General features: G+C 42.0%; 1 protein-coding gene across 2 annotated transcripts in view; it reads right to left on the bottom strand.

The window, feature by feature from the left end:
- CYFIP2 (cytoplasmic FMR1 interacting protein 2) overlaps positions 1-19,779 on the bottom strand; it is a 135,554-nt gene that overhangs the window by 56,198 nt on the left and 59,577 nt on the right. For both annotated transcript variants that reach the window (XM_059917585.1, XM_059917586.1), the window contains exons 19-21: positions 11,894-11,970; positions 9,039-9,147; positions 4,517-4,636 (exon numbers count right to left, since the gene is read on the bottom strand). In XM_059917585.1, the coding sequence (XP_059773568.1) occupies positions 4,517-4,636; positions 9,039-9,147; positions 11,894-11,970 (306 nt within the window). The remainder of the gene's footprint in view (positions 1-4,516; positions 4,637-9,038; positions 9,148-11,893; positions 11,971-19,779) is intronic.

The raw sequence follows: 19,779 nt of genomic DNA, 5'->3' as shown, positions 1-19,779 counted from the left end.
TGCTTCCATCTCTTGGGGCCTAGCTAGCTGGATGGCATTTTTGTTCCTATTCACTTAGGGTGGGTAAGTAAGTAAGTAAAAGTGAGCAAGTAAATAAATAAATAAATGCAATGAATGTGCATGATTTTATTTCTAAGATCACTGAGTCCCTTAGCACATGGAGGTGCCCTGTTACCATGAAGAGAGCTACAGATGACAAATTGGGATTGAACAATTTCTGTTCTAATGTTCTGTGATTTTAATGGTCTCAAAGATGTGCATCAGAGACTGAAGGAGAGAGGGCTCAACTCCGCTGATATGGGGGTGCTGGAAATGTAGGTCCATTTCTTCCGCCATGCCACAGGAGTTTTTATTACGTGATACAAACTGTGTTTTGCATCAGCCGTGTACTTCCAGCCTTTCAATCAGAAGAGGGCACTTGCCTGAGGGATGCAGGGCTCAGTGCATCAAGGCACAGAGGTTTAGAAGGCCACAGGGGTGGTCCAGGTGCCTTCTGAGAGGATGTCAGCTCTCTGTAGTAAAGCCGGTTTACTGGGGGGCAACACAGAGAAGCAGCACTGGGGAAACAAAACACCCAAATGGGCAACTTCTGTGAAGTAGTGGAAAGGGCTTTTCCACGGGAACCAGAAAACTTGAGTGTCAGCCGCACTTGGCTGTTAACCAGCTCTGTGGTCCAGGCGGGCCAGGAGAATAGGGGTCTCAAACTCAGGCACAGCAAGGCCTGGTAGGTCATCTCATGAATGAATTGTGCCACAGGGCCTGTGGCAAACCCAGGAGAGCCCAGCCCAGCCGATGGGAAAGTCTAGTCATTTCTAGGCAATTGCTGCCATCTGGGAAGGCTGGTCTGAGGTTGCCAGAGCTTCTGCAGTTTTATTCGAATTCTTCCAAGTGTTAAGTGTTGGCTCCAAATTTAAAATATGCTTCGCAGCCTAAACAAAACACAGCCTGCAGGCTGCCAGCTCTCAACTTTGGCATCAGATCCCTCTGAGAATCTATTTGCTCAGCTGCGTAGGATGAGGGCCACCGACCAATGAAATCTCTGCAACCCTCCCAATTGGGCATCAAGCCACCCCCTCCCCTATCTCAGGACGGAGCTTCTAAGGTGGAGGGAAGGGCTGAGGGGAGCACATCCTTTGCTTTGTTTCTCAGAAGAGGCAGAAGGCTTCTCAGCCAAGGCAGTGGGGGCCTCCTGACCCTACAGGAGAGAGCATCCCTGGGCTCTCCTCTTCATGGGCTTCATGGGAAGTGGCTACTCTCCTGGGGGATGTTGCCCTCACCTGACAAACACAGGCTTTCACTGTTTGTTTTGATTTTGTTCCCAGCTAAAAGAACATTCAGTGCCTTTCAAGGGCTGGGAAGAGGCCATAGATACCCACACACACCCCAAAACCAGTTTTTCCATAAGATATGCTCATTCATTACTGGAAAACTAGAAGATACAGATAAACAAAGAAGATAAAAACAAAAATCCCACCTCTTGGAGATAATCACTGCTAACATTTGGCAAAGAAAAATATTTCTTAAAGTAGATTTCCCAGAAGAACTTGTGCTATATCATAGTCTCTCAAAGTCAGTGACCCAGTACTTAGGTGGGCAGTTGGGTCAAGTTCTCTTGGAAATGCTTCCGAGAATCTACCCTGAGAGCACCTCATTTGTAGCCCAAAATTTCTATGTTTCTCTTTTTTCATAAGCTATTTTCATTAAGTGCAAGGAACTATGCAAAGCTCTTTCCAGGCAGTATCTCATTTCATCCTTTCGACACGTCTATGAGGTGGATTCTAACATTTCCTCCATTGTACTACAGGCTTGCAGTATAAGATAAGTAACTCACCCAAGATCACCCAGCTAGTTAAGTGGCGGGGCCAGGACTGGGACCTCAAGGTCTTTCTGATGCTAGAGTCCTAGTTCTTAGTCCCTTTTTCTTTCTTTCTTTTTATTTAATTTTTTTTAACTTATTTTTTGGCCGCATTGGGTCTTTGTTGCTGCACGCGGGCCTTTTCTAGTTGGGGTGAGTAGGGGGGGCTACATTTTGCTGTGGTGCGCAGGCTTCTCATTGCGGTGGCTTCTCTTGTTGCGGTGGCTTCTCTTGTTACCAGGCACGTGGGTTTCAGTAGTTGCGGCGCACAGCCTTAGTTGCTCCGTGGCATGTGGGATCTTCCTGGAACAGGGATCGAACCCATTTCCCCTGCATTGGCAGGCGGATTTTTAACTACTGCACCACCAGGGAAGTCCCAGTCCCTTTTTAAAAAACCACTTTGTCCATTAAAAAAAAAAAAAACCCTTTTTATTTTGAAATAATTTTAGACTTACAGAAAAGCTGTGAAAACTGCAGACTTCCTGCATATTCCTGACCCAGTTTCTCCAATGTTAACCTCTTACATAAGTTACCTAAAGTAGTAAACTAACATTGGTACAATTCTATGAACTAAATGACAGACCTTATTCAAATTTCACCATTTTTTCCCACAAAGGTTTTTTTTTTCCCATTTTAGGGTTCAATCCAGAATCCCACATTGCACTGAGTTGTCATGTCTCCTTAGTCTTTCCCAATCTCTAACAGATTTCAGTATCTCTTTGTCTTTTATGTTCTGGATGCTTTTGAAAAGCATTGTTCATTTTTGAATACCATTTGATTTGGGTTTATCTGATATATTCTCATGATTAGATTGAGATTATGCATTTTGCATTATGCATACATATCAGGGGATACATGAATATACCTTATTTCTGGTGATATTAACCTTTCATGCTTGGTTAAGATGGTGTCTGCTATGAATGGATAAAGAAGAGGTGGCACATATATACAATGGAATATTACTCAGCCATAAAAAGAAACGAAATTGAGTTATTTGTAGTGAGGTGGATGGACCTAGAGTCTGTCATACAGAGTGAAGTAAGTCAGAAAGAGAAAAACAAATACCGTATGCTAACACATATATATGGAATCTTAAAAAAAAAAAAATGGTTCTGAAGAACCTAGGGGCAGAACAGGAATAAAGACACAGACGTAGAGAGTGGACTTAAGGACACGGGGAGGGGGAGGGGGAAGGGTAAGCTGGGATGAAGTGAGAGAGTGGCATGGACATATATACACTACCAAATGTAAAATAGATAGCTAGCGGGAAGCAGCCGCATAGCACAGGGAGATCAGCTCTGTGCTTTGTGACCACCTAGAGGGGTGGGATAGAGAGGGTGGGAGGGAGACACAAGAGGGAGGGGATATGGGGATATATGTATACGTATAGCTGATTCACCTTGTTATACAGCAGAAACTAACACAACATTGTAAAGCAATTATACTCCAATAAAGATGTTAAAAAAAAGAGAAAACATAAATATAATAACAAATATTCTGCAAAAAAAAAAAAAAAGATGGTGTCTGCTAGATTTCCCCATTGTAAAATTAGAATTCTTCCCTTTGCAATTAATAAATATCTTGAAGGAGATAATTCGAGACTATGTAAGAATGCTTTTTCTTCTCTAAGTTTTTAAAAAATTTTTGTGTAATTTTAAAACTTTGGTGAAATATAGATAACATAAAATTTACCATTTTAACCCTTTTAAATGTACACTTCTGTGGCATTAGACACATTCATATTGTTGTGCCACCATCACCACCATCCACCTCCGGAACTTCTTAATCTCCCCAACTGAACCTCTGTACCCATTAAGCACTAACTCCCCATTCCTTGGCAAACACCATTGTACTTTCTGTCTCTATAAATCTCACTATTCTAGAAACCTCATAATAAGAAGAATCATAAAATACTCTTCTCAAAGTTCTGCCCGCTAATTTTAGCATCTGTTACTGGATCTTGCCTGCAACCATTACTACTATGGTGTTCTAATGGTGATTTTCTACTTCTCTCATTCCTTCTACTCACCTGCTTTTGAAGCATTAAAAGCTTCCTTTGATTCACTGAAAGACTGATCAATCAAGTTATTCTAATTCTTGGAAAGAATTAGCAGAGAGTAGTTCAAATTACTGATTAATAAAAGAAGGTAGCAGGCCTGTCCCATGCTTGTGCATCAGGAACAACTATATAATTTGCAAGTCCCAGCACAAAATGAAAATGTGGGGACCCTTGTTAGAAAATGATTAAGAATTCCAAGATGGTGACAGCAGAGCATTAAACCAGTCAAGAGCCTCTGTGGGCTCTAGACTACTGCATACCCACAAAGCTGACGCTGCTGTGTAACCTTCCCTAGTTTGTTAGGACCACCCAGCTACTTTCTGGAGCTATAGAATCCTAAAGGACAAGCAGCTGTGCCCCAGGGCTGGCCATTTCTAGAGATTTCAAGATCCCCCCTCCACTCCCATCCTCTAGGCAACCAGGAAGGTAAGATTACTCTTATTCTTTTTAAATCTTTTTTTTTTTCCCCCGTCTCATTCAGATGAGAAAGAGACCCGTTGCTTCTCTGTAACTAGCTCAGTACCAGGCTAACAACAACCCCCAATGAGGCTTCTAGTCTGAGAAGTCCCAGAGCAGAACTCACAAGGGCCCCCATCTCTTACCACGATGGAGGTCAGGTCCTCACTCTCAAAGCGGCTGATGGCCTGGTCCAAGGATTTATACATGGCGGCAGAGATGCGCTGGGTAATGAGTCTGTTCAAGTCAATTGATCTACCCAACAGCTGCATGGAAGAGAGAGAGAGAGGGAGACACAAGGTTACTTAAGGTTTGTTTGCACAGGCACATGACAACTAAATGCAATGCACTGATAGGAAATTGTACTAAAATTATAAAGAACATGACCAGGACAAATAGGGACTCTATGAAGAAAACAGTATTATTAAATTTCCTGAGTATGATAATTCTATATGGATGATGAAAGGATGTCCTTGTTCTTAGGAGATACATGCTGAGGTATCAGTGGTAAAGTGTCATATGTCTCCAACTTACTTTCAACTGGCTAAGAAAAAAGTATGTATATTAAAATATATATTTTAATATAGTGGGTTGGCCAAAAAGTTCATTTGGTATTTTTCTGTAAGATGTTATGAACATTTTGGTCAACCTAATATTTATATGAAAATATGTTTTTAAAATTATATATACTATAAACATATATTTAAACTACACTTACTATATTTATGAGAGAGAAAAAACACATACATGAGTAAAAGAAAGTGAATCAAATGTGGTTAAAACATGAATAATCATGAATCTGGCTACAAAGTATATCTGTGTGTTTACCGTGTTATTCTTTGATGAACACAGATGTCAAAATCCTGAACAAAATACCAGCAAACAGAATCCAACAGCACATTAAAAGGCTCATACACCATGATCAAGTGGGATTTATCCCAGGGAAGCAAGGATTCTTCAATATACGCAAATCAATCAACGTGATACACCTCATTAACAAATTAAGGAATAAAAACCATATGATCACCTCAATAGATGCAGAAAAAGCTTTTGACAAAATTCAACACCCATTTATGATAAAAACTCTCCAGAAAATGGGCACAGAGGGAACGTACCTCAACATAATAAAGGCCATATATGACAAACCCACAGCAAGCATCATACTCAATGGTGAAAAACTGAAAGCATTTCCACTAACATCAGGAACAAGAAAAGAATGTCCACTCTCACCACTCAATATAGTTTTGGAAGTTTTAGCCACAGCAGTCAGAGAAGAAAAAGAAATAAAAGGAATCCAAATTGGAAAAGAAGAAGTAAAACTGTCACTGTTTGCCGATGACATGATACTACACATAGAAAATCCTAAAGATGCCACCAGAAAACTACTAGTGCTAATCAATGAATTTGGTAAGGTTGCAGGATACAAAATGAATGCACAGAAATCTCTGGCATTCCTATAGACCAACAATGAAAAATCAGAAAGAGAAATTAAGGAAACACTCCCATTTACCATTGCAACAAAAAGAGTAAAACACCTAGGAATAAACCTGCCTCAGGAGGCGAAAGACCTGTACTCAGAAAACTATAAAACAGTGATGAAACAAATCAAAGATGACATAAACAGATGGAGAAATATACCATGTTCTTGGATTGGAAGAATCAATATGGTGAAAATGATTAGACTACCCAAAGCAATCTACAGATTCAATGCAATCCCTATCAAACTACCAATGGCATTTTTCACAGAACTAGAACAAAAAATTTCACAGTTTGTATGGAAACACAAAAGACCCTGAATAGCCAAAGCAACGTTGAGAAAGAAAAACAGAGCTGGAGGAATCAGGCTCCCTGACTTCAGACTATACTACAAAGCTACAGTAACTAAGACAGTATGGGACTGGCACAAAAACAGAAATATAGATCAATGGAACAGGATAGAAAGCCCAGAGGTAAACCCACACACATATGGTCACCTTATCTTTGATACAGGAGGCGAGAATATACAATGGAGAAAAGACAGCCTCTTCAATAAGTGGTGCTGGGAAAACTGGACAGCTACATGTAAAAGAATGAAATTAGAACACACCCTAACACCATACACAAAAATAAACTCAAAATGGATTAAAGGCCTTAGTGTTAAGGCCAGACACTATAAAACTCTCAGAGGAAAACATAGGCAGAACACTAGATGACACACATCACAGCAAGATCCTTTTTGACCCACCTACTAGAGAAATGGAAATAAAAACAAAAATAAACAAATGGGACCTAATGAAACTTAAAAGGTTTTGCACAGCAAAGGAAACCATAAACAATACAAAAAGACAGCCCTCAGAATGGGAGAAAATATTTGCAAACGAAGCAACTGACAAAGGATTAATCTCCAAAATATACAGGCAGCTCATGCAGCTCAATATCAAAAAAACAAACAACCCAATCCAAAAATGGGCAGAAGACCTAAATAGACATTTCTCCGAAGAAGATATACAGATTGCCAACAAACACATGAAAGGATGCTCAACATCACTAATCATTAGAGAAATGCAAATCAAAACTACAATGAGGTATCACTTCACGCAGGTCAGAATGGACATTATTAAAAAATCTAGAACCAATAAATGCTGGAAAGAGTGTGGTGAAAGGGAACCCTCCTGCACTGTTGGTGGGAATGTAAATTGATACAACCACTATGGAAAACAGCATGAAGGTTCCTTCAAAAACTAAAAATAGAATTACCATATGACCCAGCAATCCCACTACTGGGCATATACCCTGAGAAAACCATAATTCAAATAGAGACATGTACCACGATGTTCATGGCAGCACTATTTACAATAGCCAGGACATGGAACCAACCTAAATGTCCACTGAAAGATGAATGGATAAAGAAGATGTGGCACATACATACAATGGAATATTACTCAGCCATAAAAAGAAACGAAATTGAGTTATTTGTAGTGAGGTGGATGGACCTAGAGTCTTGTCATACAGAGTGAAGTAAGTCAGAAAGAGAAAAACAAATACTGTATGCTAACACATATATATGGAATCTAAAAAAAAAGGTACTGATGAATCTAGTTGCAGGGCAGGAATAAAGAGGTAGACACAGAAAATCGACTTCAGGACATGGGGTGGGAGGGCGAAGCTGGGGCGAAGTGAGAGTAGCTTCGACATATATACACTACTGAATGTAATACAGTTGGCTAGTGGGAAGCAGCTGCATAGCACAGGGAGATCGGCTCGGTGCTTTGCGATGACCTAGAGGGGTGGGATAGGGAGGATGGGAGGGAGGGGATATGGGGACGTGTATGCATATGGCTGATTAGCTTTGTTGTGCAACAGGAACTAACACAGTATTGTGAAGCAATTATACTCCAATAAAGATATATTAAAAAAAAAAGTTGAGGAAAAATACGATGCATTCAGACTGCAGGAAGAGGCTCAGGACACACTCTGGTACCCCATGCATTGCTGACATCCTGAATCTACCCTTGATGTTCTTCCTGTATCCGTCCTGTGCCCCAGTTCAGAGTCACCAGGGAGTAGCCGTCCCCCCAGCGAGGGCCTACCGTGTACCTTTACAGGGATGAATTTAAAAGCATGAGGAGAAGGGCTGACTACAGGCTGGAAAATATAGCTTAGGATAATTTCCACTGGGGTACACGTCGGCATTACTGCAGATGCTATGTAGATAGCAATAAACATTTATTGAGTACCTGTTGCGTGCACTGCACTTTGCTAGGTGCCCAAGGATTATTCTTAACTATTTTATTTTTTTCTGCTTCCCTTTTGGGAGAGATTTTCCACCAACTGACTAAGGCTCCTTATAGCACACACAAAGCCCTCAGGATTAATGTCCTGTGACTAATTCTAGCTGCACTGGTAACTGATAGCTGTAATCTTCTGAGAGGCTGAAGGAAAAACTCTCTTTGAGCCCTTACTGTTGGCAGAGGTGAAAATGTTTTTTCCCTCTTACGATTCTCCATTTCTCTTAGATTTCTCAGAGCAATGGGAATATCCAGGGTTTCCAGGGTAAATCCTCTCCTCTTTATCCAGGGCATCTTCTCAGTCTCAGCCCTGCTTCCCTTCACCCAAGTCTTCTCCACAAACACGTGAACCACAGGATAAGCATGCAGAGGTCACAGCATGAAGGGCATTTCAACACTGTGCGGCTGACAGCAGGGCTTAGGAGTAGGAGGCAAGGTCTGCTGGAGCATCTATTTTTGTCTGCCAGGCTCACATGAACATTTTGAAGCAGGGATATGTTTTTAGCTCCTGGCAGAATTTCCTCTACATCTGGGGTCGAATGTGAACAGAGACTAACTCCACAAAAACAAACCATAATGGGCTCTGTTCAGGGGTAGATTTACCCATTTCTGAACATTAGTCCCGACTGAAGGAGGTGGGCTGCAGCTTATGATGGGAGGACAAAGGCTTTGGTGGCCGCTACTCATCAGAGGTGAAAGGCAGCTGGGCTGAGAAGCCTAGAACTTGAACCAAAGGAAGCCCGATGCCTCTTGACTGTAAGATTCTGAGGGGGTGTTATATCCATGGTCAGCAGCCCACGCGGGGCAATACCCAGGGAAGATGGTAAGCAGTCCTGATTTCCAATCTCTAGGCTAACGTCACAGTTCCTCTCTCCTGCCCATTCCACCTCTGTCACCATACCTGGACGTGTCTCTGCTTCAACAGCGTTTCGTAGCGGTTGGATGGTGGGTATGGAATGATGACTCCATAATTCTTACATTCAGCCCTAAAACGTTTATCCAACAGGACACTGGAAGGGATAAAAGTGAAATAAGGCCAGTAAACATGACGGTAAATGGTGATCAATCACCCAGCCATGTGTATTTCAAACCACAGGACCTACTCATGAAGTGCTCTCTTATATATTTTAAATATTTCTTTCTGATCTAGAGCAAAGTTCTCCTAATTTTTTTCAGCCCAAAAAGCTCAATATGTGAAATAGAATTTCTGTGTTAAAGACAGGCAACACAGAAGTTGAGATGCTATCTTGCTTTTATTCATTCACCATAAAAGCAATTGAGTGCCTGCTTAGTATATCCCAGGAAACATTCTAGGTACCGAGGATACAAAGTTCTTGTCCTCATGGAGCTTACGTTCTAGTAAAGAGAGACTGAAAATAAATAAATAAGCAGAAGAATAAAATAATTTCAGATAATAGTAAATACCTGCATAGTATTTACTATTCACCAGGCATACACGTACATGCAGAGAGTCATTTTTAATCTCACAACAATCCTATGAATTAGATGTTCTATTATGATCTTTTACACTGAGCCATGGATTGCAGAGTAATAAGTGCTCTGAAAATAATAAAACAGGATCATTTGGTGTTAGGAGGTCAGGGAAAGCCTCTCTAAAGAGGTTCTGTTGGACAGAGACCTAAATGCTAAAAATGGAAAGATCTGGGGGAAGAATCTTTCAGGCATGATTAGCTTGGTACGTTGAGAAAAAGGAAAAATGGTCAGTGTAGATAAGGGGCAGGTGTGCTGGAGAGTATGGTGCAAAAGTGAATTTATAAAGCTAGTCTAGGGGCCAGACCATGGGGGATGATATAAGCCACAGTAAGGAGGTTAGATGTTTTCTAGATGTAATTGAAGCCACGGAAAGGTTTTAAGCAGGAAAGTGACATCACCTAAATCTACACTGTCCAATACATTAGCCACCCACCAGGTGAGTTTACTGAGCACCTGAAACGTGGCGGGTCCAGGCTGAGATGTGCTATTAGTATAAAATACACACTAGATGTTGAAGACTTAGGAAAAAAACATTGAAAACTATTTCCTTAATAATTTTTTGTTGGTTACCTGTTGAAATTATAATATTTTAGATATAATGGATTATATAAAATATAGTATTAAATTAATTTTTAAAATATGGCTACTAAAACATTTAAAATTACATCTGTGACCCAACATTTGTGATTGCATTATATTTCTGATGGACAGCAATGATCTAGATCACTCTGCCCCTCCTGTGCTCTCTCTGACTCTCCCAACTTCTCGCAATCTCCCCCAACTTCCCGTATCTTTGACAAACCACAGACCTTATAAGGAGGGATATAGATTAAGATTCCTATTTCAGATAAGGATATTTTGTAAACTAAATATATAGAGGACCCAGGGTTTGACAAGTCTGAGTTTGTTTACACAGACCATGGACCAGCATATCTGAAAATTATCTTAGAGAAGCTGGAAGCCCAGCTCACTGTTAGAACCCCATGCAATTCAATCCAGACACTTGTGAAGGGACTCCTTTGTGAAAGGCTGTGCTCTCTGCGCTTTCCCCGAAACCCCATGCATATGCTTTCTATAGTTTACATCCTTAAGAGCCATTCACTTCATTTAATGCACATTCTGTGTTAACAGACACTTGTGCATCTGTACACCACCTCCTGTCTGAAATACATCAGAACAACTCAAGTTGTTGAAAGCAAAACAAAGCAAATTTTTATCGTAAGGAAAAAAAGTAACAATCCTTGAAATTACTGGTCGGTACATTTGGATTTCCAATAAAAAGGGAAATATCTCTATCTCTCTCTCTCTATCTATCTATCTATCTATCTATCTATGTAGGCAGGGTTTTTTTGACCAGTACTATTATGGGTTCCTCGAACCCAGGAATTCTCAGGGCTCTACATCAACCCATACTGACAATACCAATGAGCCTGTAAAACTTGACATGCCCAGACCTCTCCTCTTCCTTGGCCTTCTGTCTGGCCTTCATACTCCCATTCTTGCTCACCTCCAATCCATTCTCTACAGTTTAATGTTATTAAAAGATCAAACTTCTAAAAATAAAAATCAAACTGGGTCACTGTCATACTTCGGAAACTATCCCGTGGTGTTCCACTCCTCCTAGGACAAATGCCTACAAGGCCGCAAGACCTGGGCCCCGCCTACCTGCCCAGCTTTACCGGTGCAGCCTGCCTACTCTGTGGTCCGTGAATGAGACATTTACGTGTACTAATTCACATTAATCCTCTCAACAGCCCTACAAAGTAGAAGTAGGCATGCTCTTCAACTTATGCTTCTGTCACAGGGACTTTGCACAAGTAGTTTGTTTTGCCTGCAATTTCTAGCCCTACTCTTCACCCAGTTTTACTTAATCAAGTCCTATCAACTTCAGATGTGAACTCAAATGTTACTTTCTCAGGACAGCCCTTCCAGTCACCCATCCCAAAGACTAGTTCAGGTTTAACTGTCATATATTTCCATTAGTCCATTAGTTTGTCCTTCATAGGAACCTCCCTTGTCACTGTGCATTCAGTAGTTTTTATTAATGTCTGTTTTCCTCACTAGACTGTAAGCTCCATGAGATCTAGCACCACATCTGCCTATTTTCCTTTCTCCTACATTCTAGCACCAAATCCAGGCCCACGGAATCACTCAGATTTCCTTAGGTCCTAAAGGAGAAGGGAGGTTTTCCAACAGAGAACCTTGCCTTCCAGGTGGTAATCTTAGGAAGCTTTGTTGCACATAGCCCTGGGGCTCTCATACCTGCCAGCCATTGCTTTGTAGTAAGCAAAGATCTGGTCCGCCAGCTTGTAGACAAACTGATCAAAACACAGGTTCACCTGGTGAAGAAGAAGCAGGAAATGTCAATGGTGTCTGTCCGGCTTTATTAGAGAAATTTCAGCAACTGAAGGGGGCAGTGGTGCACGACCGCCTGAAGTGTGAGGTGAAGCAAGATGCTTTGCAGGAAAAAAAAAAAGAGGATTCTGTGGCCAACTAAATTTGGGAAGTCTGGTCCCTTGCTCTCAAGGTCCTCAACCAGGCACAAAGAAAGCAAAATTCAAAAAGCTGTTGAGGAACCACTGTCCCCACTGGTCCCCTCCTGGCTGTTACAAGGTGCCTGCCCAGGGGGAATGCCACAGATAGGGCTTCACATCCTGTAATTACACATATCAGTCCCCTCATCTCTCCCGATAGAATTTCTTGTCTTTTCCTTTTATTTTACTTTACCTTGCTTTGCAAATGAAGAAGTTGATGGTCATTAAAAATTTTAAAACCTCTTTTTAAAACCAGTTTGCTTAAAAATCTTTGGTTTTTAATGCATAAGAGACCGTCTTGCCTTTTCAGTGTTTCATCATGTCAGTGGCAGAATGTGATGCTCAGGTGAGAAGAAAGTTCACAGCAGACACAGAGGATCGAAACCAAATCCTCCAACGATGGCAAGAGCAGGGAACGGCCAAAGGTGGGGCGTTAAAAGAGATGGGCTCTGATAGTAGCAGGGTAACAGTATAACTTCAAAGGAAATAGCCTGTATTTAGGTGATTAATCTTCAATCCTTTTTGCACCAAACTCCCAGCTCCATAAGGTTAACTCTTTATTCAAAGAGCTTTCGGGGGGAGGAGAGAAGATGGCGGAAGAGTAAGACGCGGAGATCACCTTCCTTCCCACAGATACAGCAGAAATACATCTACACGTGGAACTGCTCCTACAGAACACCCACTGAACGCTGGCAGAAAACGTCAGACCTCCCAAAAGGCAAGAAACTCCCCCCGTACTTGGGTAGGGCAAAAGAAAAAAGAAATAACAGAGACAAAAGAATAGGGACGGCACCTGCACCAGTGGGAGGGAGCTGTGAAGGAGGAAAGATTTCCACGCACTAGGAAGCCCCTTCGCGGGCAGAGACTGCGGGTGGCAGAGGCGGGAAGCTTCGGAGCCACGGAGGAGAGCGCAGCCACAGAGGTGCGGAGGGCAAAGCGGAGAGATTCCCGCACTTCCCGCACGGAGGCTCGGCGCTGACCAGCACTCACCAGCCCGAGAGGCTTGTCTGCTCAGCCGCCGGGGCGGGCGGGGCTGGGAGCTGAGGCTCGGGCTTCGGTCGGATCGCAGGGAGAGGACTGGGGTTGGCGGCGTGAACACAGCCTGAAGTGGTTAGTGCACCACAGCTAGCCGGGAGGGAGTCCGGGGAAAAAGTCTGCAGCTGCCTAAGAGGCAAGAGACTTTTTCTTCCCTGTTTCCTGGTGCGCGAGGAGAGGGGATTCAGAGCGCCGCCTAAACGAACTTCAGAGACGGGCGCGAGCCGCAGCTAACAGCGCAGATCCCATAGCAACAGGGGCACAGAGGGAAAAACGGAGAGACTCCCGCACAGAGGCTCGGCGCCGAGCAGCGCTCACCAGCCCGAGAGGCTTGTCTGCTCCCCCCGCCGGGGCGGGCGGGGCTGGGAGCGGAGGCTCGGGCTTCAGTCGGATCGCAGGGAGAGGACTGGGGTTGGCGGCGTGAACACAGCCTGAAGGGGTTGGCGCACCACAGCTGGCTGGGAGGGAGACCGGGAAAAAGTCTGCAGCTGCCGAAGAGGCAAGAGACTTTTTCTTGCCTCTTTGTTTCGCGGCGCGCAAGGAGAGGGGATTCAGAGCGCCGCCTAAACGAACTCCAGAAACTGGCGCGAGCCGCGGCTATCAGCGCGGACCCCAGAGACGGGCGTGAGACGCTGGGGCTGCTGCTGCCGCCTCCAAGAAGCCTGTGTGCGAGCACAGGTCACTCTCCACACCGCCCCTCCCGGGAGCCCGTGCAGCCCGCCGCTGCCAGGGTCCCGTGATCCAGGGACAACATCCCCCGGGAGAACGCACTGCGCGCCTCAGGCTGCTGCAACGTCACGCCGGCCTCTGCCACCGCAGGCTCGCCCCGCCTCCTCTGTACCCCTCCCTCCCCGCGGCCTGGGTGAGCCAGAGTCCCCGAAGCAGCTGCTCCTTTAACCCCGTCCTGTCTGGGCGGGGAACAGACGCCCTCAGGCGACCTACACGCAGAGGCGGGTCCAAATCCAAAGCTGATCCCCAGGAGCTGTGCGAACAGAGAAGAGGAGGGGAAATCTGTCCCAGCAGCCTCAGAAGAAGCGGATTAAAACTCCACAAACAACTTGATGTGCCTGCATCTGTTGAATACCTGAATAGACAACGAATCATCCCAAATTCAGGAGGTGGACTTTGGGAGCAGGATATATTAATTTTTCCCCTTTTCCTTTTTTTTTTGTGAGTGTATATGTATATGCTTCTGGGGGAGATTTTGTCTGTATAGCTTTGCTTTACAATAGCTTTATTTTACTTCACTATATTATAGCTTCTTTCTTTCTTTTCTTTCTTTCTTTCCTTCCTTCCTTCCTTCCTTCCTTCCTCCTTCCTTCCTTTCTTTCTTTCTTTCTTTCTTTCTATTTTTTCTCCCTTTTACTCTGAGCCGTGTGGACGAAAGGCTCTTGGTGCTTCAGCCAGGCATCAGGGCCGTACCTCGGAGGTGGGAGAGCCAACTTCAGGACACTGGTCCACAAGAGACCTCCCAGCTCCACGTAATACCAAACGGCAAAAATCTCTCAGAGATCTCCATCTCAACATCAAGACCCAGCATCACTCAATGACCAGCAAACTACAGTGCTGAACACCCTATGCCAAACAACTAGCAAGACAGGAACACAGCCTCATCCATTAGCAGAGAGGCTGCCTAAAATCATAATAAGGCCACAGACACCCCAAAATACACCACCAGACGTGGACGTGCCCACCAGAAAGACAAGATCCAGCCTCATCCACCAGAGCTCAGGCACTAGTTCCCTCCACCAGGAAGCCTACACAACCCACTGAACCAACCTTAGCCACTGGGGACAGATACCAAAAACAACGGGAACTACAAACCTGCAACCTGTGATAAGGAGACCCCAAACACAGTAAGATAAGCAAAATGAGACGACAGAAAAACACACAGCAGATGAAGGAGCAGGGTCAAAACACACTAGACTTAACAAATGAAGAGGAAATAGGTAGTCTACCTGAAAAAGAATTCAGAATAATGATAGTAAGGATGATCCAAAATCTTGGAAATAGAATAGACAAAATGCAAGAAGCATTTAACAAGGACGTAGAAGAACTAAAGAGGAATCAAGCAATGATGAAAAACACAATAAATGAAATTAAAAATACTCTAGATGGGATCAATAGCAGAATAACTGAGGCAGAAGAAAGGATAAGTGACCTGGAAGATAAAATGGTGGAAATAACTACTGCAGAGCAGGATAAAGAAAAAAGAATGAAAAGAACTGAGGACAGTCTCAGAGACCTCTGGGACAGCATTAAACGCACCAACATTCGAATTATAGGGGTCCCAGAAGAAGAAGAGAAAAAGAAAGGGACTGAGAAAATATTTGAAGAGATTATAGTTGAAAACTTCCCTAATATGGGAAAGGAAATAGTTAATCAAGTCCTGGAAGCACAGAGAGTCCCATACAGGATAAACCCAAGGAGAAACACGCCAAGACACATATTAATCAAACTGTCAAAAATTAAATATAAGGAAAACATATTAAAGGCAGCAAGGGAAAAAAACCAAATAACACACAAGGGAATCCCCATAAGGTTAACATCTGATCTTTCAGCAGAAACTCTGCAAGCCAGAAGGGAGTGGCAGGATATACTTAAAGTGATGAAGGAGAAGAACCTACAACCAAGATTACTCTACCCAGCAAGGATCTCATTCAAATGTGATGGAGAAATTAAAACCTTTACAGACAAGCAAAAGCTGAGAGAGTTCAGCACTACCAAACCAGCTTTACAACAAATGCTAAAGGAACTTCTCTAGGCAAGAAACACAAGAGAAGGAAAACACCTACAATAACAAACCCAAAACATTTAAGAAAATGGGAATAGGAACATACATATCGATAATTACCTTGAATGTAAATGGATTAAATGCTCCCACCAAAAGACACAGGCTGGCTGAATGGATACAAAAACAAGACCCATATATATGCTGTCTACAAGAGACCCACTTCAGACCTAGAGACACATACAGACTGAAAGTGAGGGGATGGAAAAAGATATTCCATGCAAATGGAAATCAAAAGAAAGCTGGAGTAGCAATTCTCATATCAGACAAAATAGACTTTAAAATAAAGACTATTACAAGAGACAAAGAAGGACACTATATAATGATCAAGGGATCGATCCAAGAGGAAGGTATAACAATTGTAAATATTTATGCACCCAACATAGGAGCACCTCAATACATAAGGCAAGTACTAACAGCCATAAAAGGAGAAATCGACAGCAACACAATCATAGTAGGGGACTTTAACACCCCACTTTCACCAATGGACAGATCATCCAAAATGAAAATAAATAAGGAAACACAAGCTTTAAATGATACATTAAACAAGATGGACTTAATTGATATTTATAGGACATTCCACCCAAAAACAACAGAATACACATTTTTCTCAAGTGCTCATGGAACATTCTCCAGGATAGATCATATCTTGGGTCACAAATCAAACCTTGGTAAATTTAAGAAAATTGAAATCGTATCAAGTATCTTTTCCGACCACAACGCTATGAGACTAGATATCAATTACAGGAAAAGATCTGTAAAAAATACAAACACATGGAGGCTACACAATACATTACTTAATAACGAAGTGATTACTGAAGAAATCAAAGGGGAAATCAAAAAATACCTAGAAATAAATGACAATGGAGATACGACGACCCAAAACCTATGGGACGCAGCAAAAGCAGTGCTAAGAGGGAAGTTTATAGCAATACAAGCCTACCTCAAGAAACAGGAAACATCTCGAATAAACAACCTAACCTTGCACCTAAAGCAATTAGAGAAAGAAGAACAAAAAAACCCCAAAGCCAGCAGAAGGAAAGAAATTATAAAGATCAGGTCAGAAATAAATGAAAAAGAAATGAAGGAAACAATAGCAAAAATCAATGAAACTAAAAGCTGGTTCTTTGAGAAGATAAACAAAATTGATAAACCATTAGCCAGACTCATCAAGAGAAAAAGGGAGAAGACTCAGATCAGTAGAATTAGAAATGAAAAAGGAGAAATAACCACTGACACTGCAGAAATACAAAAGATCATGAGAGATTACTACAAGCAACTCTATGCCAATAAAATGGACAACCTGGAAGAAATGGACAGATTCTTAGAAATGCACAAACTGCCGAGACTGAACCAGGAAGAAATAGAAAATATGAACAGACCAATCACAAGCACTGAAATTGAAACTGTGATTAAAAACCTTCCAACAAACAAAAGACCAGGACCAGATGGCTTCACAGGTGAATTCTATCAAACATTTAGAGAAGAGCTAACACCGATCCTTCTCAAACTCTTCCAAAATATTGCAGAGGGAGGAACACTCCCAAACTCATTCTACGAGGCCACCATCACCCTGATACCAAAACCAGACAAAGATGTCACAAAGAAAGAAAACTACAGGCCAATATCACTGATGAACATAGATGCAAAAATCCTCAACAAAATACTAGCAAACAGAATCCAACAGCACATTAAAAGGATCATACACCATGATCAAGTGGGGTTTATCCCAGGAATGCAAGGATTCTTCAATATACGCAAATCAATCAATGTGATACACCATATTAACAAATTGAAGGAGAAAAACCATATGATCATCTCAATAGATGCAGAGAAAGCTTTCGACAAAATTCAACACCCATTTATGATAAAAGCCCTGCAGAAAGTAGGCATAGAGGGAACTTTCCTCAACATAATAAAGGCCATATATGACAAACCCACAGCCAACATTGTCCTCAATGGTGAAAAACTGAAACCATTTCCACTAAGATCAGGAACAAGACAAGGCTGCCCACTCTCACCACTATTATTCAACATAGTTTTGGAAGTGTTAGCCACAGCAATCAGAGAAGACAAAGAAATAAAAGGAATCCAAATCGGAAAAGAAGAAGTAAAGCTGTCACTGTTTGCAGATGACATGATACTATACATAGAGAATCCTAAAGAGGCTACCAGAAAACTCCTAGAGCTAATCAATGAATTTGGTAATGTAGCAGGATACAAAATTAATGCACAGAAATCTCTTGCATTTCTATACACTAATGACGAAAAATCTGAAAGTGAAATTAAGAAAACACTCCCGTTTACCATTGCAACAAAAAGAATAAGATATCTAGGAATAAACCTACCTAAGGAGACAAAAGACCTGTATGCAGAAAATTATAAGACACTGATGAAAGAAATTAAAGATGATACAAATAGATGGAGAGATATACCATGTTCCTGGATTGGAAGAATCAACATTGTGAAAATGACTCTACTACCCAAAGCAATCTACAGATTCAATGCAATCCCTATCAAACTACCACTGGCATTTTTCACAGAACTAGAACAAAAAATTTCACAATTTGTATGGAAACACAAAAGACCCCGAATAGCCAAAGCAATCTTGAGAACGAAAAATGGAGCTGGGGGAATCAGGCTCTCTGACTTCAGACTATACTACAAAGCTTCAGTAATCAAGACAGTTTGGTACTGGCACAAAAACAGAAATATAGATCAATGGAACAGGATAGAAAGCCCAGAGATAAACCCACACACATATGGTCACCTTATCTTTGATAAAGGAGGCAAGCATATACAGTGGAGAAAAGACAGCCTCTTCAATAAGTGGTGCTGGGAAAATTGGACAGGTACATGTAAAAGTATGAAATTAGAACACTCCCTGACACCATGCACAAAAATAAACTCAAAATGGATTAAAGACCTAAGTGTAAGGCCAGACACTATCAAACTCTTAGAGGAAAACATAGGCAGAACACTCTATGACATACATCACAGCAAGATTCTTTTTGACCCAGCTCCCAGAGAAATGGAAATAAGAACACAAATAAACAAATGGGACCTAATGAAACTTAAAAGCTTTTGCACAGCAAAGGAAACCATAAACAAGACCAAAAGACAACCCTTAGAATGGGAGAAAATAGTTGCAAATGAAGCAACTGACAAAGGATTAATCTCCAAGATTTACAAGCAGCTCATGCAGCTCAATAACAAAAAAACGAACAACCCAATCCAAAAATGGGCAGAAGACCTAAATAGACATTTCTCCAAAGAAGATATACAGATGGCCTACAGACACATGAAAGAATGCTCAACATCATTAATCATTAGAGAAATGCAAATCAAAACTACAATGAGATATCATCTCACACCGGTCAGAATGGCCATCATCAAAAAATCTAGAAACAATAAATGCTGGAGAGGGTGTGGAGGAAAGGGAACACTCTTGCACTGTTGGTGGGAATGTAAATTGATACAGCCACTATGGAGAACAGTATGGAGGTTCCTTAAAAAACTACAAATAGAACTACCATACGACCCAGCAATCCCACTACTGGGCATATACCCTGAGAAAACCATAGGTCAAAAAGTGTCATGTACCACAATGTTCATTGCAGCTCTATTTACAATAGCCAGGACCTGGAAGCAACCTAAATGTCCATCGACAGACGAATGGATAAAGAAGATGTGGCACATATATACAATGGAATATTACTCAGCCATAAAAAGAAATGAAATGGAGGTATTTGTAATGAGGTGGATGGAGTTAGAGTCTGTCATACAGA

The sequence above is a fragment of the Balaenoptera ricei genome, chromosome 3 (assembly GCF_028023285.1).
Source record: "Balaenoptera ricei isolate mBalRic1 chromosome 3, mBalRic1.hap2, whole genome shotgun sequence".
NCBI lineage: Eukaryota > Metazoa > Chordata > Mammalia > Artiodactyla > Balaenopteridae > Balaenoptera > Balaenoptera ricei.
Note: the sequence above shows the minus strand (reverse complement) of the source record. Positions and strands in the feature narration are given on the sequence as shown.